Source organism: Diabrotica virgifera, chromosome 2, assembly GCF_917563875.1.
Source record: "Diabrotica virgifera virgifera chromosome 2, PGI_DIABVI_V3a".
Taxonomy (NCBI): Eukaryota; Metazoa; Arthropoda; class Insecta; order Coleoptera; family Chrysomelidae; genus Diabrotica; species Diabrotica virgifera.
In genome coordinates, this window is record NC_065444.1 from 198,468,538 (window position 1) to 198,492,344 (window position 23,807).

The 23,807-nt window shown below is 33.4% G+C and overlaps 2 protein-coding genes across 3 annotated transcripts in view; one reads left to right on the forward strand and one right to left on the reverse strand.

Annotated features, from left to right (window-relative positions):
- Positions 1–23,807, reverse strand: part of LOC114328104 (lanC-like protein 2) — a 114,530-nt gene that overhangs the window by 30,579 nt on the left and 60,144 nt on the right. Inside the window, exons 1-2 of one of the 2 annotated variants that reach the window (XM_028276877.2) lie at positions 12,807–13,184; positions 568–726 (exon numbers count right to left, since the gene is read on the reverse strand). In XM_028276877.2, coding sequence (XP_028132678.1) covers positions 568–726; positions 12,807–12,869 — 222 coding nt within the window. In that variant the 5' untranslated portion in view covers positions 12,870–13,184. Of the gene's footprint in view, positions 1–567; positions 727–12,806; positions 13,185–23,807 lie in introns of those variants that run through there. The other variant, XM_028276878.2, reaches the window with a different exon arrangement.
- Positions 13,263–23,807, forward strand: part of LOC114328115 (syndetin) — a 101,916-nt gene continuing 91,371 nt past the window's right edge. Inside the window, exons 1-3 of the mRNA XM_050644136.1 lie at positions 13,263–13,448; positions 13,512–13,700; positions 18,863–19,174. Of these exons, the coding sequence (XP_050500093.1) occupies positions 13,392–13,448; positions 13,512–13,700; positions 18,863–19,174 (558 nt within the window). The 5' untranslated portion in view covers positions 13,263–13,391. The remainder of the gene's footprint in view (positions 13,449–13,511; positions 13,701–18,862; positions 19,175–23,807) is intronic.

Consider the following 23,807-nt stretch of genomic DNA (forward strand, 5'->3'; position numbering starts at 1 on the left):
GCAACAGTCTCCTACTTTGGCAAACAAATAGTTGTGAGCTTTTTTGAAAAAAAATGAACATATGTATTGCCAATGTTTCATTAAAAATGATACAATCGTCAATGCTGAAAAGTATACAACCACTTGTTTGCCACAGGTGATTGATAAACTCCGCAAAAAAAAAACAGAATCGTCGCATCTTCTTGCATCAGGACAATGCCCGCTCCCTCACGGCGCATATAATATCCTAGTATTTGAAGGCAACAACTTTTGCTTTGCTGGACCATCCTGCATACAGTTCTGACATGGCACCGTATGATTTCTTTGTTAGATGAGGCCATCAACGCATACAAAAATGTCATTTCTGAGATACCTATTATTAATAATTAATTATATTATACTAAAAGCATGAATGCTTTGATGATTAGTTTGTTCGGATGCAAAAATGTATTTTAAAGATGAATACTTTGAAAAACATCAAGGCAGATTAAAGTTATCCAAACTATATTTTTTAATATCAATTGTGCAAAACTTTTAGTGTACGCCCCATAATATGTTTTTCTCAAACTATTTTTTACAATACAATACCTTTAAATTCTGGAAGTCGTCAGGATCTTGTAATAATTTAAGTAGAGCCACGCCGGAAGTACCTGTATAAACAGTATAGTCACTGAAATCCAAGGTCTGTAAGTTTTCCATAGTTGACTTCCATTTTACGTTTATGCTTTGACTCACTTTGTTTTTACTCTATAAAATAAAAATATTGTATGTGTTAACTAAATATTAAGTAGTGAATTGAAATGCTGTTTTTCTACTCCAAAATTTTGTGGAGTTCTTGGTGAAAATGTTGCTAATTTAAAATTACAGGAAACGGTTTTTTAATGACTAGTATATACAGGGTGTCCAGAAACTCTCCTAAAAAACGAAGACTGAAGATTTCTTAGATAATTTTAAGACTTTAACCCAATTTAATTAGTTTTTTTAATACCCCCAGAACGCTTCTATTTAGTAAAACGAAAACTGTAATTTCTAGTACCGGTCATGGGTGTCCGTTTTGGACAGGGAACGGATATTTTATAGCATAACTTTTTTGTCTTTAACTTTTAAGCATTTTTGACAGTGGATTATTAAATTGTGAGGCACTCTAGTACTAAAAGGTACTCTTGCTTTCAGTCGGTATGATAAGCATTTTTTGAATTTGAAAATAATTAAAAAAAACTGTATTTTACCGATTTAACGTTCACGAGTCTGGACATGAAACAAAACAGCAGACGTGCCTGGAAGCTGATCCGGAATTTTGGCAACGACCCCGCTGCCTCGGCAGTCAACCTGACAGAAGTCACACCCGATCAGATAGCCCATCGTCTTCTAATGAACGGTAAGACGACATCAAGAAAGAACAAGGTGAGTACTCAACGAAACATCGACGAAGAAAGAGATGTACTAGGTACCTCTTTTTGTCTAGAGGAGATGAGAGACGCGATCCACCAAATGAAAGATAACAAAGCGGCTGGCCTGGACGATATACGAACAGAACAAATAAATAACTTTGGACTAAAAACCGTAGAGTGGTTCGTAAAAATGATGAATTGCTGCATCCGTACATTACAAATCCCCAAAATCTGGAGGAAAGCTAGAGTGGTTGCCCTCTTAAAACCAGGGAAGGATCCGGCGGATACAAAGAGTTTTAGATCTGTCTCTCTTTTGTGCCACCTTTTCAAGGCATTTGAAGGAATGATACTGAACCGGATCGCTGAATCTGTGGAGACTAAAATTATTCCAGAACAAGCAGGATTCAGACCCGGTAAGTGCTGCTGCAGCCAAATTCTTAATCTCACCCATTTAGAAGATGGTTTTGAACGGAAAGAAATAACAGGAGTAGCGTTCATAGACCTAACTGCCGCCTATGACACAGTTAACCATCAACAGCTACTCGCAAAACTCTACGAAACTACAAAGGATTTTCGACTAACAAGGTTAGTAAACTGTCTCCTCCAGAATAGACACTTCTACGTAACGCTCCAGTCCAAGAACAGTCGGTGGAGGGACCAAAAAAATGGTCTCCCACAGGGAAGTGTCCTCGCGCCGATTCTATACAACATATACACCAACGACCAACCCGCATACACCAACAAACAATTTATTTACGCTGATGATACAGCTGTGGCAGCTCAGGGAAGAACCTTCAATGAAGTCGAAGTGAAACTGACAGATGCCCTAGGAGACTTAGCTCTATACTACGATGAAAACCATCTGAAACCCAATCCCACAAAAACCCAGGTATGTGCTTTCCACCTTAAAAACAAGCATGCCCGAAGGCCGCTGGAGGTGGAATGGCGTGGTCAGATGCTGGAACACAACGAGACGCCAAAATACTTCGGCGTACGTCTAGATAGAACTCTGTCTTACCAATACCACTGTCAAGATGTCAAGAAGAAAGTAAGTGCCAGAAATAATATCATCCGTAAGCTAACTAATACAAAATGGGGAGCACAACCACACACTCTCCCCACTTCTGCCTTAGCATTATGTTTTTCGGCCGCGGAGTTTGGAGCACCAGTATGGGCAAACTCTGCTCATGCAAAGAACGTTGACGTGGCTCTAAATGAAACGGTTCGTATAATATCGGGTTGCCTGAAACCGACACCTATCGAAGAGGTATATCCCATAGCTGGGATTGCTCCACCATCTATCAAGAGGAAAGTCACTTCAGAGGTAGAACGAAAAAAGCAGGAGACGGACCGAAGACACCCCTTATATGACCACCAAACTCAGCCAAGTAGATTAAGATCTCGGAAAACATCAAGATCCATCCCCGAAGCGCCAGAGACGTGCCGAATACACCTGTGGCAAGCGTCAGCTACCGCAACACATTTTCCTCCCTCGGGGGAAATGGCTGCTGGACACAATTTACCGTATCTGACTTGGAAAGCGCTAAATAGACTAAGAACCGGCGTTTCACGTTCTGCTAGTAACCTGAAAAAATGGGGATACCAGGAGGACGATAGCTGCCACTGTGGCGCGGTTCAGACCAGCCGGCATCTACTGTCATGCACAGAGATGAGAGAGACCTGCACAGATGAAGACTTAATTTTAGCAAATGACAGGGCCATCTATGTGGCCAACCATTGGAAATATAGAATTTAAAGTTATTGGTGTTCCGAACACGGAAAGTAAGTAAGTACCGATTTAACCCTTTCGTTCACGAATTAAATTTCTTTAAGCTAAAAATGTGAAATTTACAACATCGCGAATGATTCTTACACAATTTACTATTTTACTTAGGAAATAAGCCACAATTTACGTTGGAAATTAAATTTATTGGAGTTTCAACTTCCACTTCGAATGAACAAAAATCTTACGAACAGTTCATTTAAAACTCGAAAAAGGAATGTCTGTGTGTTTCAAATTTTCGTCTTATTGGAACGAGACGACCGTCTTCTAACACATCGTCGGCTGGTAGAAAATTCTACAGACAGTCTGGCACTCACTCATCATATTTTCTCGATGATATTATCCTGTCACGAACAATGGGACTGGTTTTAGGAGGCCAAGGGTTGGATAGTTGGAACAAGCGTAATAGTAAGTCACACAACCAAAAAAGAAAAACTGTATATCAAGAGTATTGGGACCGTGCAAGTTCGGAAAAGCGACACCTGGTTTCTTCGCTCTGCACTTTTATTCGCACTTTTAATTATATTGGCCAATCATATGGTCCTGGTTGCTGGATAATTGTCAAGGCCATAGTCCAAAAAAATAATAAGAAGAAAAAAAATAAGATTCAGGTTATGTTATTAAAACGTAAACAATTGTATGTAGTAAATAAAATTAGTTATTAAAATTCAGTAATGCAAGCAAAATACAATTAATTACATTTACCTTTATATAATAATTGCATATCATATCAATATTGTGAAGCAATATATAATTTTTCTTCTTCATTGACAGTAGATATGAAATATACGTCAATTTGACAATGAATTCTTTAAGAAAGTTACAATATTTCTCCGCTATTCTCGCACGATCGTTTCTCGTATCGCCTCCAAGTACTTGCACACCGCGAATAACAGTAAGCATCTTGAAAATGATTTACACACATGGAAGAAAGTAACATGGCAAGAAATATATACAGTATGTCCCTGTAAGTTGTATCCATATGGAAAACTTTTTTATTATTAATTTTACGAAAAAAACTATTCTTTATAAAAAGTTCTGCATGGTCCAAAACCCAAGATTCAACCATCAGATATCAAATTTTATGAATGTTATACCTCAAAACATCAATAAAATTTAACACCCGTTATAATAGATGTCTTGATAACATATTTACAAATATTAATAGTACCATGTTGCAATCCGAAGCTGTTGATCTTTCACACACTTCAGACCACAAAGGCATATTGTTTAAATGTGAAGTGTCCCAAACTACTTCTAAATCTAGAATAAGCTACAGGCCCATTACAGAGATGGGACTGGCCTCTTTAAATAACAATCTTTGCTTACAAAATTTTGAATTTATTGATAATGAATGTATTGATGTGGACTCAAGGTTTAAAATGTTTATCGATATTTTAACGCAGGCAATAAATCTGTCTTTTCCTGAAAAATCTAGGCTTGTTGAGCAAGGTAAACAATGTAAAAAAAATTCTTGGTTTAATGATGATTTGAAACTTATGAGGGAGAAACTACAATTTTTGACATCTTTAAATAAAAGTGACCCCGTTTTAGTGACAAAGAAAACACTCTCAGAATATAGGAAAAAATACAGACATGCTATACATAAGGCAAAGATTAAATCTAATGATGATTTTATATTAAACTCTAACAACCGTCAACAGGCTATGTGGTCCCTAATAAACTCAAGATGTAAGAATTTACCAATAAAAAATTCATCACTCAATGCAAATAGTTTTAATGATTTCTTCTGTGGTATTGCTGAAAATGTAATAAATACACTTAATCATACTGACCAATCATTCAATACATACCTTAGTTTTATACCACATGCTCCTTCATTCGCCTCTAATCATTGCTCCTTCAGATTTGAGCCAACAAATTTGGAGGAAGTTGTAAAAGCAATTGAAGAATTAAAAAATAGCCAGAGCAAGGACCCGGATGGAATGAACACAAAAATAATCAAGGCAATTAAACACAACATTAGCTTACCTTTAACTAAACTAATAAACTACTCAATTTCATCCTGCATTTTTCCTTCAGTGTTTAAAACTGCGAAAGTCATACCTCTCTTTAAACGTAAAGGTTCGGCTGATGATCATAATAACTTTCGTCCAATTTCTCTTTTGCCAATTCTTTCCAAAGTGTTTGAGAGAATCCTAAAGAAGCAGATCAATGACTATTTTGAATCTAATCGGCTTTTTGCAGTGCAGCAATTTGGATTTAGAAAAAATAAAACAACAACACTTGCTATCGATCATTTTACAGGCAGTATTTTGAAAGGATTTGAAAACTTTCTTGATACCCTTGCCTCGTTCCTTGATCTTACTAAAGCTTTTGATTGTGTCACTCATAGTATTCTTCTTAAAAAATTACATGCCTATAATTTTCATCCTATGTCTATTCAATTGATTGAGTCTTATCCATCAGATAGATTTCAATATGTGTTTTTTAACCAGCTTAAATCTGATAAAAAACCTTTGATGTATGGAGTGCCTCAAGGGTCAGTTCTAGGTCCAATATTATTTCTCATTTATATAAATGACTTGGGATTTTCACAAGAGGGCCCGGTAAGCACAGTCCTATTTGCTGATGATACTACATGCTATCAAAGTTACCACCCTTCCCAAATCAGTGATATTGATCTTGAGACCACAGAGAGCAATTTGTTCCAATGGTTTTTGGCAAATCGTCTCTCTCTCAATAACTCAAAATCACAAACAGTGAACTTTACCCTAAGACATAACACCATTACACATCCCATTTTAACAGATTGTTCACAGGAAGCTAAATTTCTTGGTGTTTATCTTGATCAGGGACTCACTTGGGAACGGCACATACTGAAACTTTCCCAAAAGCTCTCAAGCCAACTCTTTTTATTTAGAAACCTATCTAAGGTTACCTCCCTTCAAACCCTTCTTACATCATATCACAGCAACTTTCACTCACGACTAACTTACGCAATCCTTTCCTGGGGACACTCTTGCCATATAGATAAGGTGTTTGGTCAGCAGAGAAAGTGTATTCGCATAATCACAGGTCAGGGTTATCGGGACGATTGTAGGCAGTCTTTCAGAAACCTGAGGATTCTCACACTACCTTCTGTGTACATTATGCAGTGCCTGTTGTATGTTCATCAAAATGTAGATCTGTATAAAACACAACAGCATACTTATCAGACTAGAAATCATGATGCCCTTGTACCAGACTTCAGTCGACTTGAGAGGACCAGAAATGGAACCAGATACCTAGCATTGAAATTTTATAACTGTATACCAATATCTATTAAAAGTCTTGATTTTAACCAATTTAAGAGACAAATTAAAAATTATCTTCTGATGGGTGCTTTCTACTCATTTGAGGAGTACTTCAGATCTAAATTTTGTTTTGTCCTGTAATTTAATTAGTGTTTAGTTTTTAAATTTTAGTAATAGGTTTTTTTTACTGAAGTACTGTCAACTTTTAATGTAATTTTAGACAATTTTAATTATTGCTGACCTGTAAAAGTACATTTGTACATTATTACCAATAAATACTCTACTCTACTCTACTCTACTCTACTGAGGTATGTCAAAAAGTTTGAATTTCACTCAAGAGTAAAGTAGCTTTATTTTTCACAATATTGAAAATTGCTATTATGAAAAGTTGTTTGGAATTAAAAACTATATTCTAATATACAATTAGGTACATCCTTCTAATTGAAAAAAACATTTTTTGAAAAATTATGGATAACTAACATTATTTTCAGTTATTTCAATTCTGATAACTCTTTTATTATTAATTTTACGAAAAAAAGTGATTCTTAATAAAAAGTTCTGGATGGTCTAAAACCTAAAATACAACTTACTTACTTACTTATTCCTCTTCACTCCATGCGGAGCATAGGGCGTCAACTGTCTGCCTCCATTCTGTCCTATCCTTTGCACTAATCTTTATTTCTGCCCAGGTTTTCCCAATAGCATTAATTTCTTTGTCCACACTTCTTTTCCACGTTTCTACGGGTCTACCTGGTCTTCTCTTGCCATGTGGTGTGTACTCTAGGGCTTGCCTCGCTATGTCTGTATCAGGTCTTCTTAGTGTGTGCCCCATCCAACTCCATTTCCTTTTGCATATTGTCTTAGATATAGGTACCTGGTTAGTTCTTGTCCATAATTCTTGGTTTGATATGCGGTTTGGCCAGTAAATGTTAAGAATCTTCCTTAGGCATTTATTTATAAACACTTGCATCTGTCCGATACATTTTCTTGACACTTTCCAAGTTTCTGATCCGTATAATAACACAGTCTTCACGTTGCTGTTGAATAATCTTATCTTGGTTTTACTTGTCATCTGACGTGAAGACCACATTTTCCTTAGCATATTGAATGCGTTTTGAGCTATTCCTATTCTCCGCCCTACGTCCTCCTCCGTCCCTCCTTTGTTGTTCAAAATACTGCTTAAGTAGTTAAATTTCTCTACCGTTTCTAACTCCGTGCCTCCCAGTGATATTCCCATTTCTCTTGGTGTATTTATTTTCATTATCTTAGTTTTTCTGAGGTTTATGTTAAGTCCGACCTTCTTCCCTGCCTCTGCTACTTTTTCAGTTTTGCGCTGCATGTGTTGTCTTTTTTCTGTTAAAAGGAATATGTCATCTGCAAATTCCAAGTCCTCAAGTTGGTTAAAAACATTCCATCTTATTCCAGTCTTATTACTAGTAGCCTTAGACATGATCCAGTCGATTACTATCAGGAATAAGGTTGGAGAGAGCACACAGCCTTGCCTTACTCCTGTACCAATATCTATTTGTTCTGTTAACTTGCCTTCGTGTACCTTCGTGGACTATGCGTGCTGTGGACCCTTCGTAGAACAGTTTTATAATTCTGATATACTTGGGAGGCATTCCGTATTTCTCTAGCAATTTCCATAAGGCTTTGCGATCTACACGATCAAAATACATCAAATTTTATTAATTTTATACGAGGTATGTCAAAAAATATAAATTTAGATCAAAAGTAAAGTACCTTTATAGTTCAGAATATTTCAATTAGAAGGATGTAATTATGTACTGAAACATAGTTTTTAATTCTGATATACTTGGGAGGCATTCCGTATTTCTCTAGCAATTTCCATAAGGCTTTGCGATCTACACGATCAAAATACAACCACCTTACATCAAATTTTATTAATTTTATACGAGGTATGTCAAAAAAGATAAATTTAGATCAAAAGTAAAGTACCTTTATAGTTCAGAATATTTCAATTTCAGAAGGATGTAATTATAATAATTGATGGATTCGACCGTTACTTGATGGAAGTTCATTTTATCTCACAATAAAACACTGAAAAACGTTTGTTTTCTATACTTCCACAAAATTTATTACAACTATGTTATTACTACAGCTGTTTCGGCAAAGTGCCTTTCTCAAGTGATACATTTTACAATGTGTTTGCCTTTTTAAGTCTTTAACTGAAGAGGTTCAGGAGTGGGGAGCTGTTTGTCTCGAGTTGGTCATTCAGAATTATATCTGTATTTTTCAATTTATTAATTTCCATTGATTCTAAAAGTGATAGCTTAAGGCCTTTATTTTGAATATGTAGAATTTGAAACTCTTCATTGAAAGAATGATTATGATCTAGAAGGTGAAGTGCGTATGTAGAAGTGTCTGTTTTTCTATTGTTGAAAGCCCTTTTGTGTTCTGCTATCCGTTTGTCAAAAGTTCTGCCAGTTTTACCGATGTAAGTTTTCGGACAGTCACCACAAGTTAGTCTGTACACACCACTCTGTAGTTGCTTTCTCTTTCGGCTTTTATTGTTTTTAATATGTTTGCTTAAGTTGTTGTTAGTTCTGAAAGCTGGTGTTATTCCTTTCTTTTTTATGTATCTGGCTATTTTTGTTGTTATTTTGCCAGTATATGTGAGAGAGCAGAAGGTACTGGGTAATACTGGTACTGTAATTATGGTACTGTAATGTATGTAATACAGGTACTGGGATGTAATTATGTACTGAAACATAGTTTTTAATTCTAAATAACTTTTCATAATAACAATTTTCGATATTGTGAAAATAAATGTATTTTACTCTTGTATTTGACATAAGATTTGTATTTTAGGTCTTAGACCACGCATAACTTTTTAGTAAGAATCACTTTTTTTCGTAAAATTAATAATAAAAGAGTTATCTGAATGGAAATAACTGAAAATAATGTTAGTTATCCTAGAATATAGTTTTTAATTCCAAACAACTTTTCATAATAGCAATTTTCAATATTGTGAAAAATAAAGCTATTTTACTCTTGAGTGAAATTTAAACTTTTTGACATACCTCGTATAATATTCAAAAATTTGATATTTGATGGTTAAATCTTAGGTTTTAGACCATGCAGAGCTTTTTATGAAGAATAACTTTTTTTCGTAAAATTAATAATAAAAAAGTTTTCCAAATGGATACAACTTACAGGGACATACTGTATATATTTTTTTCAATTTTAATTTGCGCTGGTGCAAATTATTCAAATACCGATCATGTAGCAGATATTTCTACCAAAGCATAATTTGCTTTGTATCGTGGAACGATGGGTCGACAACAATTCCAATCGGTATTACTGTTTAATACAATTTGATGACCAGAGTACATGTCATGCAAGAACAGCTAATTATTAGGTACTTATATTTAGTATACTAAATTGTTCCAAAATTTGTAAAACTGTAACTGTATTGGGCTTGTCCCGTGGAAATAAAAAAACAAAACAAAAATTACTCTTTCTTTTCTGAGAGAGAACGAAATTTATTCAGTATGCCCTTTGAAGCCTGCTAAATATAGCATAAAAGTGTGGTGGATATGTGATGCAGAAAATGGATTTTTGCTCAAATGCCCAATTTATAAGGCAAGATAGGTAATACTTGACATGTCAATCAAGGAAGATGACATGTCAATTTCAAAGAACTTGAAGTCTGTTTCAAAGGATCTGGTTTAAACATATATGTGGAAAAATTTTTCACGACTTTGCATTTAGCTAAAGCTCTTCTTTTGAGGAACTTAACTATCATTGGCACTTTGAAAAAAAAAATCATACATTCCTCAAGAAATGACACCTTCGAAAACAAGAGAAACCATGTCAACTCTTTTTGGCTTTCATGAAAGAGGTACGATAGGTTCTTATGTACCTACTGAAGAAAAACAAAGATGTGGTTTTGCTCAGCACAATGCACTATGATAATAAGACAACTGATGCAGTACATAAGAAACCAGAAATGATTTTTTTATATACTAAATACAAAACTGTTGGTGGTATAATAGATCAAATAGATTCTTTCTATACGCTGTGAGCTAGTATGTACAGGTAGTGATGTAAGAAGAGAATATTCTCTTGAGAGTTGCTGCGTCCTTAATCGTGCTAAGACGATACATAAAAAAGAAAAATGAAAAACGGAAAATGTGGATACGACTTTTCTAAGTAAATGCGAAACAGTGAGGAATTTATGGAAATAATGCTAGACAATTTTTTGTTTAAGAATTTTACAAGAATGTCAAAAAGTGATTTCTAACTATTAATAAATACAATAGGGCCAAGAATAGAGAAGAAAGATCAAACATGAGAAATGCAACACCAATCTCAAGTTCTTCAGTTTTTGGCGACTGGTGATTCCTATACTAAAAGTTTTAGTTTAATGTATTTATTCAGGGTGCACTACTCTTCCATTTGTCTCATAGTTCCAGAAGTATGTTAAGTTCCACAACTCTGGACGTAAATGTACTGCATCAATAAACCCTATTGTGATTTAATTTGACCACATATTCATCTTCTCTTTTGTTTTGACAAAACCAAATTTAATTTCAACGGAGTACAGGAAATAAAGAGGAAATATAGAGCAACATGCAAAATTTTCCACAACAGTTCGACTTTATCGGCAACGCATCAACAACTAACTGCAATAGTGTTCAAATACCGGCAAAATTTCGGCCACATGGCTCGGCCATATGGCGATATTTTAATTAGATGGCTGTAATGTTGCCAGCAACATACCAAATATATATTTTCAGCAACATATTGCTTCAGAAACTAGCCCGTCTAAATGCCACTTTAGACATAAACCAATGCATGACTGAGCTGGCGACTCGTGAAAAACAAAATCCCACAACTTCTCATCAGTACAATGAAATGCAGAATGTAGATTGTAGATAAACAGGAGAAGCTAATGATATAAATAGATTCTGAATCTGAGGCCTCATCTTTTTCTGATTAGATCACCACATCCATTACTTGCATTATTTGCTGTTAAGAAGAAACTTTCATTTTTTTTATCAAATCAATTTTGTGTCCTCTGTTGTTTTTGTATTTTGTTTATATATAAAGAGCACTGTTGTTTAGTCTCATAATTTTGTATTATAATTTCATGATTTTAATACCCTATTTCATCTTTAACAATATCGCTAAGCGAATCATAGGGTTCATTCTCAGAAAATTCTCCATATTGAGAATATTCTCGAGAATATTCTCAAGAATATTCTCCGATTTTTTATTCTCGAGAATTTTCCAACACTATGCAGAGGAGATATTTAAAAGTTCATGAACGCCAGTAGTGACAAGTCAGTGAACTTTTTCTGGAAATTTGACATAAATGTCAAAGTGATTAATTTAAAATATTGAAATTAAAAACCTTAATAGGAAAAATATTAGTTGGTCAAAACTGTGGTAAGTATATATTTTTACCTTAAATATACTTAAGTTGTAAATACTGAATTTAAGTTTTTTTAATATTTCGTAATATGTAATTATACATTAATCTCTTCATCTAAGCACCATCTACACGATAATTGTGAAACTAACCGAACTAAGAAACTAATATTTCATCAATAGAATGTCAAAATGATTAGCAAAATCTTAAAAAAATCGTTTATAATTTAATTACTTTTCGCGTTGTAAATATTACGCGATAAAAATTAAATAATAAATTTAAAAATTTCTGACGAAAGTCGCATTAGTAATCCGCTAGTTAGCGACACCAGCGAAGCTTAGAGCGTATAGGTGCTTTGGGCATAGAAATCAATCAGAAGAATTCCTTAAGTACCAAAATAATACACGTATTTCCAGCGGAAATCGTACATACTATACTAATAAAAGATTGATGACATCAAAATTATTAGACAAAAGAACCAAAATGAATATTTACAGAACCTTGATTTAGACCCGTAGTAACCTATGGATGTAAAACCTGGGTAATGACGAAAAAAGTATATGGCCCAGTGCAAGAGGAAGACCGCACATGGAGAATCAGGAGAAACGACGGGGTTAATGAACTGAATGAAGGGTATGATATTGTAAGATTTGTGAAAAGTCAAAGACTGTCATGGCTGTGACATGTTCAGCGACAAGAAGATACAAAAACGACAAAGAAGATATTACAGTAGAAGCCGGTAGGAAGGAGAAAAAAAAAGGAAGGCCCAGGACAAACTTTTACTAACTAGAAGGACGAAAATTTTCTTAGTCCAAATAAATAAAATAAATCACTAAGGTCATACATCTATGGAAAATTAGCAAAATCATGGGGATTTGGGAAGTTATTATAAATGAATTTTAGAAAAAAATTATGCAATAAATTGTAATTGGCAGATAACAGCCCCAGGTTAGCAACACAAGGGTTAATAAAAAAATAAATATATTATAAAAACTTACTTCTTGTAGCCCTTCTGGTGTATAATCTTCAAAAGGATTGTTAAAGAACCTCATTTCTATCATTTCGTAATAAAGAGTAGAGTTGAACTGGAATGTATCAACTTTTGAAATACTATTTTAATATAATCAACGAATATTTAGTTGATATAAACAACGGATTTAGTTTTACAACTCAAGCTGTTTATTTTCTCAAAGACTTTGTTTACATTAAATTGAGGTTAATTTGACAAGAAACGTTTTCCAGCTCCAGTTTGATGTTTGATGTTTCAAAACAAGCAAATATACGTTCATTCCTGCAATTCTATTTACACAAAATCTGCACGAAACGAACAGTTCGTTCACTCCCCACGTATGGCATTATCTCCTTATCTTCGTTTATAGGATAATTGTAATCATTCTTCCTTTTTTAACTTTCTTTGTGGCTGCTCTATCCAGTCAGTGTCAGTTCCAGTTCAGTTTCAGTACTGTCACTGTCAGTGTCAGTGGCCAGCTAGTCTAGTCAGTTTGACGTTTAATGTGAATTTTTTGTTTAAATAAAAATTAAATAAATATGTTTCTGTAAGTAGTTAATTAATTGTATAAACAATGTCTAATAAAATGGACGAACTTAAACATAAATTTCTTGGACTGATAAATAAACAGGTAGGATTATTTCCAGCCAACATAAAAATGTTGATTTGTTACAAAAATAATGTCATGTTGTAGCCACCAAAAATACCCTCTATGGGATTTAACGATGCAAATTACCATTTTTCTGATGTACCCACCCTTTCAATTAACAGTAAAACTGTTCAGGAAGTAGATAGACCAGCTGATCAAGATATTCTTGAGGGCATAGAAGCTGCCTATTTTTCTATCAACCCAGAGTTTGATATATGCAGATTTGAATTAGAAGTAAGTTTTATTTATTTAATCTTATAAAGGCTCGACACCAACTTCTCCCCTACAGTAATTCTCCCAATCAACTTTTCCCATACAGTAACTGGTAGGAGTTACAGTAGACCCCCTCTATAATGAGAACTGAAATGGAACAATAATTACCTCATTATAAGCCCATCTCGTTATATCAGATAACAATAATATTGTGCATACATAAGCTCTATTCGTGCTGGACAACCCGAACGTACCCAGAGGGAGAACGCCTGCGCATTACAAAAATTGAGCGTTCACGGAGGTTGAATTTTCCCCTCTGAACACCCTCCGGATTTTTAATTCGGTATTCGCACAGTACAGAAAAAAGATCCTGAACGTGTTTGGGATACCCTCTCGACATTCGAGGATTTTGTTTCAGATTTTAAGTTCGCACAGGTGCACAAAATATTTGGGAAAAATTTTGACCATTGACCATATATAAATAAGACTATAAATACGAAGAAGTTGACAGGCAGTGAAATTTATTAAATCACTGGCCTTGATAAGCACACAGATTTTAGGCATTTCTGTATACAGACAGCTGGGGTGTTTATAAATAACTCTCAGAGCGAAAAAAATTTTAATTTATTATTTATTGACGGACCGAAGTCCATTAGTACATAATACAATTAAAATGTCACACAAACTAGAAAAACAACTCAAAATAAGATCTAGTACAAAATTGGTAAATACATAATAAACAATAATAAAATTACTTGCTCTCATTTAACAATTGAGAGCTAGTCCTATAATATAGAGTAGCAAAATCTAAATATCTAAAACATTTTGCAATTGACAAATACAACTTATCTTAGAACAAAGGCAATAACAGTAATTGACAAATCAGTCCTGAAATTAAAACATTAAGTTAAATATAAATGTAATTGTGTGGAAAACGCAGTAAAGTCGTTCATAAAGAAATCAATATGTGGAGATAATGTGTTTGCTAATTTAATAGTTTTACAGAGATAGGAACTTGAACCATAGTTTGTACGGTTAATGACTTCATGGAAGGTGGTCACAGAACAGGTGGTTCTTGAAGGTACACGTAGACCAATTTGATTTAAGAGTGAGATACAGAATTTATGACCATGAATTAAGTTATATAAGAAGCAAAGATCTTTATGTTGACGACTCTGTAATGAGTCAAATCGAATAATTTGCAGTAAAGATTCATAACTTTGACCAGTGAAATACATCTTATAAGCATAATAACGCAAGAATTTACGCTGAACTTGTTCGATTTTATTAATGTGACAATTATATTGAGGTGACCAAACACATGATGCATAATCTAAATGTGGTCTAACTAAAGAACAATAAAGGAGTTTTAAAGAACGACCAGACGTAAAGTCATAGCTACATCTTTTAACAAAGCCAAGCATCTTTAATGACTTAGAAACCATGCTATTAATGTGTAGGTTAAAATTCAAGTTAGTATCAAGAATAACACCCAGATCTATAACTGAGTCAAGTAATTGTAACCTAGTGTCCCGTAAATAGTAAGAATTATTCTCAAAGTTTCTCAGTCGAATAAAAGTTATAGCATGGCATTTGTTTGCATTTAAGTCCATACCATTAAGTGAGCACCATTCCTTCTTCTTAAAGTTCCCTTTCCTATCGGAGGTTGGATATCATAATGGCTATGGTCACTTTGTTGGCTGCTGCTCTGAACAGTTGTAATTAACTACAGTTAAACCATTCTCTAAGGTTCCTCACCCAGGAGATGCGTCTTCTTCCTATGTTTCTTCTTCCTTGGATCCTTCCTTGCATAATAATTCTCAGCAACTCGTATTTTTCTCCTCTGGTAATGTGACCCAAATATTCCAGTTTTCTAGTTTTTATACTCTTCATAATTTCTAACTCCTTATTTAAACGTCATAGCACTTCAACATTGGTAATCCTTTGAACCCACTGAATTTTCAATATTCTTCTGTAACACCAAATTTCGAACGCTTCTATTCTTCTTATGTGTTGTCTCTTCAATGTCCAAGCTTCCATTCCGTACAGCAATATAGAAAATATGTAGCATCTTAGAGCCCTCAACCTGAGAGGCAACTGAAGGTCTTTGTTTGTAAGCAGTGTCTTCATTTTTATAAATGCTTGCCTTGCAGTTTCAATTCGGACTCTAATTTCTTTGCTTTGGTCATTTTTGTCATCGACCCAGCACCATTCCACAAGATTATTAAGATCTGATTTCAAATTGTAGCGATCCAATTCAGAGGTAATTATGTGAAATAATTTAAGGTCATCAGCAAATAGAAGAAATTGAGCAAAATTGAAACTTTTATTTATGTCATTTATAAATAAATTAAAAAAGATAGGTCCTAAGTGGGAGCCTTGAGGTACCACCGATTTAACTATAATTTCATTAGAGAAATAATTCTTAATACGAACTATCTGCTTTCTGTCTAATAGATAATTTCGAATCCAACTAAGCAGTGGATCAGAGAAACGTAACTAAATGTTCGATCTTATGTAACAGTAACGCATGGTTGACCCTATCAAATGCCTTGGAAAAATCTGTATAAATCGCATCTACCTGTAATAAAATAGGCAAAGAAACATATTCTTCAATCCCATTTTCCCTCGTTATAACCAAATATGCCTCGTTATTGAGGGTTATAGTTCAATAGAAATTTCATAGGACACCCTTTCATAATAGTGTTCCTCAGAGGCGTGCGGTCCATGGAAGGGGGGAAGCACCGCTTCCCTATACTTCCATATAAGAAAATACATATATTATTAATTAGTATTTAATTATCAACAGTGTTTCCCTAATCTAAGTAATCTATTATGTAACTAATAGGCATTGAAACATTATTAAAAATTGATCGCATATGAACGGTCTCAAATAAGCACACAATTCAACGATTCAGTCCGGTCCCGACGGAAGCGCCTCTCAAAATCGCTGCTTGTCATGCATTTGTCCCGTTCAAAAATTGGTCAGGGTTTAATAACCTCACCCGCTAGTCATGTTCCTTTCACGCGAATTTTGATACGCCTGGAAGCGCTCGTCCGACCGCTTCCGATTCCGAAAACGAGAAGCGGAGTCTGTTACTGCTGCTATAAGGGGTAGGTATTTAGGTACAAATGGCTCGATTTCAATTTTTTGCTTAATATTTTTACTAATATTTTATTTGACATTTTGAGATTTTTCCTTTTACTGATATTTTATAGTACCTACGACATTTTACAGACGAAGTCAAGTGACATTGCATTTTGTATACTACATTCGCTCTCGCGAGATTTTTTTTGACACTGACGTTAGTAATTTCTTTTTTGAAAAATTCAGTTGTCAGAAGTGACTGGAAATTACTACAAAACCAATGCACCTGCTCATATCCAATATTATTAATGGTAAACAGACATAAAAATAACATAAACCTTACGCCAATCAATAATTATTTATTTAAACCATTATAATGTATTGATAGCAAATGAGAAAATTATTTATTGTACAAAATAAAAATATTTTGTAGAAATAAACTTCACAAAATTTTATGAGATTAGTAGACACTTCCACTATTTCTAATAATTCTTCTTTTTTTAATGAAAGATTAAGTTGATTTGAGTTGATTTTAGCAGTTAATAGTGTGAGGTAGGAATTTTTGTGTTGTACGTTTCCTATTCCGAATGTCTCAAAAAAAATCTCGCGAGAGCGAATGTAGTATATAAGACAATTTGATGACTTATGATGATTAAAATATGAGCTGTTTAAAAATATTTGGGATAAAGCTGAAAATATGGACTTCGAACCTAAAAGAAAAATAATGATGATTGATATTGTCGGCGAAAGAGAGACCTATCGACGATTATACATCGAAATTTTTGATAATATTCTACAACAAATGAATTATCACTTTGAAAATTTTAAAGAAATAAAATATGTAGAATTATGTAATTTTAATATGTCTAATTATAATTCATTAAAATCTCCCACAGAGGTATGTACCTATTTAATTCAGTACGATTAAATTATGATTTTTTTGATAATCTAGCTTTGCATTGTCAGTTAAATCTCATTTATAAAACACCTGAAATTAGTGATAAAAAGAAATACTTAGGAATCGGTTGAATTTTTTGAATACTACTGGTTTAAATCAGTCTCTGTGTGAAGTGGGCAAGTTGTGTGAATTAAGTAGTAGGTACTAACTATCCCAGCTACAAGTGCATCAGTTGAACGAAGTTTTTCAGTATTAAAACGCATCAAAAGTTTTACAATAAATTTTACAAGTGAAGACAGACTTTCCAAGTTAGCCCTATTATCCATTGAAAAAGAGTGCATTTATTAAACAACGAATCTGAATTATCAGAAAATCCAAAATTTTACGACGATGTTATCGACAAAAAATTTGCATTGGTTGATAAGAGAATAGGACTCAAGTATAAGTAAATAAGTGTCATATTGTTGAAAGTTGTGTGTTATGGAAGGTGATTCGAAATCGGAATATAAAAACAATTTTGAATAGAACTCTTCTTTTTAAGTTTAAAGAAACCAAGCCTGGAGCAGGGACTCGACCCTGCAAGCAGTACAGATCGATGATAAGTCACTAGATATATGATATACTAAGTCACTATAGTCATTAACCTGCATTGATCGGGGTAGGATTTCGTTTGTGAGTCCTTGTATCCAGGACTCCCACATAATAAGCACTTTGCTGATAGAGAGCCCATATAGCGCATCAGAGTGCTATCGGAGGGGAAGTGGATAGTATGAAGCATTGGGGCGGGATGGAGTGACGCCCGCTTATAAGAGTAAATCCTCCTTGCCTCAATGAATTTGTATCACCCGAATCTCATTCTCAAGGCGTGTGCATGTCTCTCAGACTGGGTTAAACACTATACCTAATTTTTTGTAGTTCTTGTTTTTAGTCGATATAAGTTAACAGGTAATACATTAGGTATATACCTATTAAGTAGGTATATATTTTGATCTCGACCCTCGTAAGAAAATATTTGTTAAACCCTAAATGAATCGCTTCCTCTTCCGAAAATGTCACCGCACGCCACTGGTGTTCCTCATTATAAGCGAAACCTCGTAATATCCGTTTTCGTTATAGAGAGAGTATACTGTACTAGCATCATGTAACTGAGCCTTTACAGTGAGTGTTTTTGGTACTAACATTTAACTTTTGTTTAAGAAATTACCTGAAACTCTTGATTGTGACCAAATTCAAAGAGATTTCAAAAAATTGAAACAGCAGCATCAAGTAGTCTCCAAGAAAGTGTTGCAATTGATATTGGAGCATCAAACAGGTTGTAATGGCGAATTTGAAAAGATGACCGAAATTTTAGATAATGTTAAAGAAACCTTGGAGTTGTGTAGAAGTAGCAGAAAGGAGTTAAAAGTAGCTGCAAGTCAATTTACTGACAGTTTGGGTATTTTGGCAAATTATAGAAAACGAAAAATGGCTCAAAATTTGCTAAATAATTTAAATACTATTAAGGATTTGGTAAGTAGAAAAACATGTCATAATTAAAAGAAAATGTGTTAAGTTAGAATCAATTGCGTATACAATAGAGTTCTGCTAATCCGAACTTCGGTAATCCGAAAATCCTCTTAAACCGAAACAGAATTTGGCAATAAATTTAGGGAAAATAAATTTGCAGTTGTTCTAAAAACCACTACTTTTTATATCTAAAAATGACAATCAAATATTATTTCAAATATTTAATTGTAGTAAACCTTTCAGATTTTACTTTTTTTTTAAAATCAGTTACATTTCTTTGCTTTAATGAAGAATTCCTCTCGCTCGAAGCTAAATTACGCCAGCATTTTAAAAACATGGTATCCACTGGTAGGGCGGTTTGGTGTATGGCTCTATGTAGCGTAGTGCCACATCTAGCGCAGCCACAGCGTCTGTGTGGGTTACCTGCTGTTCGCTGTTGACATCTTATTCCTCATCACTTTCATCAGAGGGCTTTGAAGTTTCTTCTGTAGCCATTTCAATGATTTCCTGTTCATCATATATCTCGTTGACATCATCATCAGCTTGCACCCATTCTTCTACATCATTGTTATTCACCTCTTCACATCCAGGAATATTTTGCACAAGGTCCCTTAACAAATTGGTTTCTTCAGCCTCTAGATCTGACATTTCTTCGTAAGTAAGGCTTGGCCAAATTTTTTTCCAGGAGTTTGTTATAACTTTCCCATTCACAGATTCCCAAGCCTCTGCTAGCGAGTAAATGATGTCTTTTATATTTATTTTCTTGAGTTTTTTCTAATAGTAGCAGTAATTTATCTTCATCACTGATTAGTCAACTCAATTTCCGCTATTGACTCCAACTTTTTGTCTTGAAAAACGGTGTTTGATCATACGTCTCAGCTGAATGTATTCTTCTATTAAATGTTAAATGGTTCATTACTTCCTTCTTATTATCATACGCTCTTATTGCTTTCAAAACGAAAGTACTGTACTTAATGATAGGCATATTTTTTATGTTATTTTTCATTAAAAGAGTGTTTTAAAAAATCTGTTTAATCCGAAAAATTCGGTAATCCAAAATGGGTTCGGTCCCAATTATTTTGGATTACCGGGACTCCACTGTATTTAGTAAAGGCTATAGCGGGACAAGATGGTAAAATCTGCAATTGGCTGGATTCGTATTTAAGTTTGGGAACTAGAAAGTACATACGTCAAAACACAGTCAAATTTTTAGCTCCCTATACTACTTTTTACCTGAATACTACTTTTTAGAAACCTTTTTAGCTTACGAACATCAGGTACTTACTCCGATGATACCGTCCTAATAGCAAGCAACGCAGAAGAACTACAAAATAATATAATAAATGCAGCAGTTCATCATAGGAAAATGTTTGGTTTAGAAACGTTTCCAAAACTAAAATTTTAGTATTCTCAAAGACACCAATAAATGTATACTAGTATGTCAAGGGACAAATAATAGAGCAAGTAACATCCATAAAATATTTGGGAGCAAATGTCAACAGCCAGTGTAACCTAAAAAATAAATCCTATCCAGAATCGAACAAGCGAGGAAAACACTAATGAACATGAAAACATTTTTTACAAGATTTGACCTTAGTCTCCAGCTCAGAATCCGAATGATCAGATGTTATGTGTTTTCTGGCTTGCTGTATGGCTGTGAAAGTTAGACAATGGACTCTGAAACACAAAAGAGAATATATGCCTTTGAGATGTATATATACAGATGGATGCTGAGAATTCCATGGGTACACAAAGTTTCTAACAATGAGGTACTTCGTGCATGAACAAACAAAAGGAATTACTAAGAATAATAAAAAAAAGAAAAATACAATACTTGGGCCATGTGTTGAAAGGGAAAAAATATGAATTACTTCAAATCATATTATAAGGTAAAGGACAGAGCAAAAGATCATTAGGAAGAGACCAGAACTCGTGGCTACAAAACCTGAGAAGATGTTTTGACTGCTCATCTGCAAAAATTTTTTTGTGTGGCTGTTTCCAAAACTACAATTGCCATTTGGATCGCTACCCTTCTAAAGGAGATGGCATAATAATAAGAAGTTAATCTGAGAGAGAAGAGGAAGAACTGATTATTGTGAAGGAGATACTAAATGGTGAAATAGAAAAAAAAACGATAATTATTCTGGTATGAACATATGTGAAGGATGGACGAGATAAGAATACCACTGAGCACTTGGAAACTGGAAACCAAATAGAAGGAGGAAGAGAGAATATACTGTGTGAATTTTACAATTTTTTCTTAAATTATGGATACCACCATGTGTAACACCATTCTTATTTATTACAAATATGATATCTCTTTTAGAACATAAAATTTTTCATTTTTTAATAATATCTACAAGACCACGATCTCTATTCATATATCTTAATACTTCTTCATTTCTAATATGATCAGTCCATATAGTAGCAAAATATCCACATTTCAAAATTTTCCAGGTGTCATGTCGTAAGGACCTAATTGTCAATGTCCATGTAGTAGGGTCATTTTATCATGCAATATCACAGAGTTAGATTAAGGGGAAAGGCGCAAAATGTCGCCTGTCAAAATTTTCAATGTGTTTTAAATGTATTCATTTTTTTTTAATCCTGAGAAAGCTACTAAATGTTTTTGAAAAATTTAAATCCAAAATGCAAGATTACATTATTACTGAGGGCTGAAAGTCCCTGAAAACTTCTATAATGTTTATTTTAATAAGTTAGAGGGGTGAAAATAAAAGACAAAATTTAGTGGGATTTTTAATTGCAAATATTTTATTCAAAAGAAACTTTTTATTTATTCTGAGGGACTTTCGGCCTTCAGTAATAACATAATCTTTCATTCTGTGTTTGAATTTTCCAAGAATACTTATTAGTTTTCTCAGTATTCGAAAAAATATATACATTTAAAACACATTGAAGTTTTGACAGACGACATTTTGCGCCTTTCCCCTTAAGAACTCAGCTGGTGAAAAGTTGTCTCAATATTTAGAAATTAATTTCTGGCCTTTTCATTCTACATTATTTAACTTCTTGTTCTGAGCCTAAGTTCTCATATATCCTCAGATATATGAGATATTTAAATTTAGATAACTAAATTTTTTAAAATGCTGGTTGAGTTGATGTGTTATTAAATTCCACAAATATTTCTTTGTCAGAAAAATTAAAATTGATGAATAAAAATAATCCACATAATGAAGTAAAGTGATTTCAATTTATTATAGCATCAAATAGAAATATTTTAAAAGTAATTTATATTCAATGTAAGTATGTACATACTAAGTAATTTTACACTTGAGGTATTCATAGGAAAAACCAGAAATTCATATACTGTAAAGATATATAATTTAATGTAATATTTTTTAAACATTTATTACTTAATATCATGTTATGCAGTTACATTCAATAGAAAAAATTATAAGTATTTCTAATGTTTTGCCATGTTTCTTATTGGTATAAATAATGACTACAGTAAATAAATTACGAAGATGACCTAACAGTTATTAATGATTGTTTATAAATTAAATAGATAACACTGGTCAACAAAAAAAAATTGTTTGAGTCTGTTTTTTAGTAAATATTTTCTGTTTGTATAAATCGAAAATTCTGCAGAAACTCAATAAATAATAAATAAAGTTTGCTTTTGTACCTTTAGATAATGAAAAATAAATATTGGGTGTTTTGGCAGAAATGCCAAAACTGTTCATGTTTAAAGTTTTATTTGTATTGTTTTTCGTATTTATCGTTTTTATACATGCCGTCTTTTATAATTATAGTTAATAAAAAAATGTAATTCAAAATTTGTTTACTTTTAAAAATAATTGAAATTAAAAAATAGAGCTTTTTCATAAAATTTGTAATTTCGTTTTGGTAAGTACAAAAGCAAACTTTATTAGATAAAAATATTTTTTCTTTCTTTAGTTAGGCATAAGTAATCAAAATCAGAGGTACAGAACTTAGACTCAGACATTCATCTTGACCAGTGTAATTAATAAAAAAATATTTTAGATACATAATTTTTTTATCGTGAGCTGTTTTTTGTTTCATATATTTAATCACAGCAATTTCTCACTTTTATTTATCAGCGTTAGTTTTGTTTTTATCTAAGTTTATATAGGCATAATTTAATTTGTTTACCATAAATTAAAGCATGGCAATTAAGATGATTGTGGGGGAATTGAGATTCAGTGGCATGATCATTATCAGATAGTGGCATGGTTATTTTGTCACTATTTTGCCCTAGTGCATAAAATACAACTTGCACTGTAAAGAATACTGTCTGATACAGTACGTAAATCGTTCGGCTGGACATGAGGAGTATACATTGAGACAATTATGGCAACTGCGCTCTCTCGATGACAATAAGGTTGTTGGCATTAAGGGGCATTAACCTCAAAATTGACAATTCATTTCAGCTGACACAAATAAATGTCAAAACATGTCAATGTTTAAGCCACATATTTTTGGCCTGAGGAAATGGGAAAACTATGTCTGTTTAATTTTGAAATTAGTTTAGAAATATTTTAAAAATTAAAGTAAAATTAATAACTTAATGAATTATAACCTTTGTTTTTGATTTATTTATGGACAGCGTTGCTTCCAAACTCACTCATTATATTCGTTCTACAGCTCTATTGCA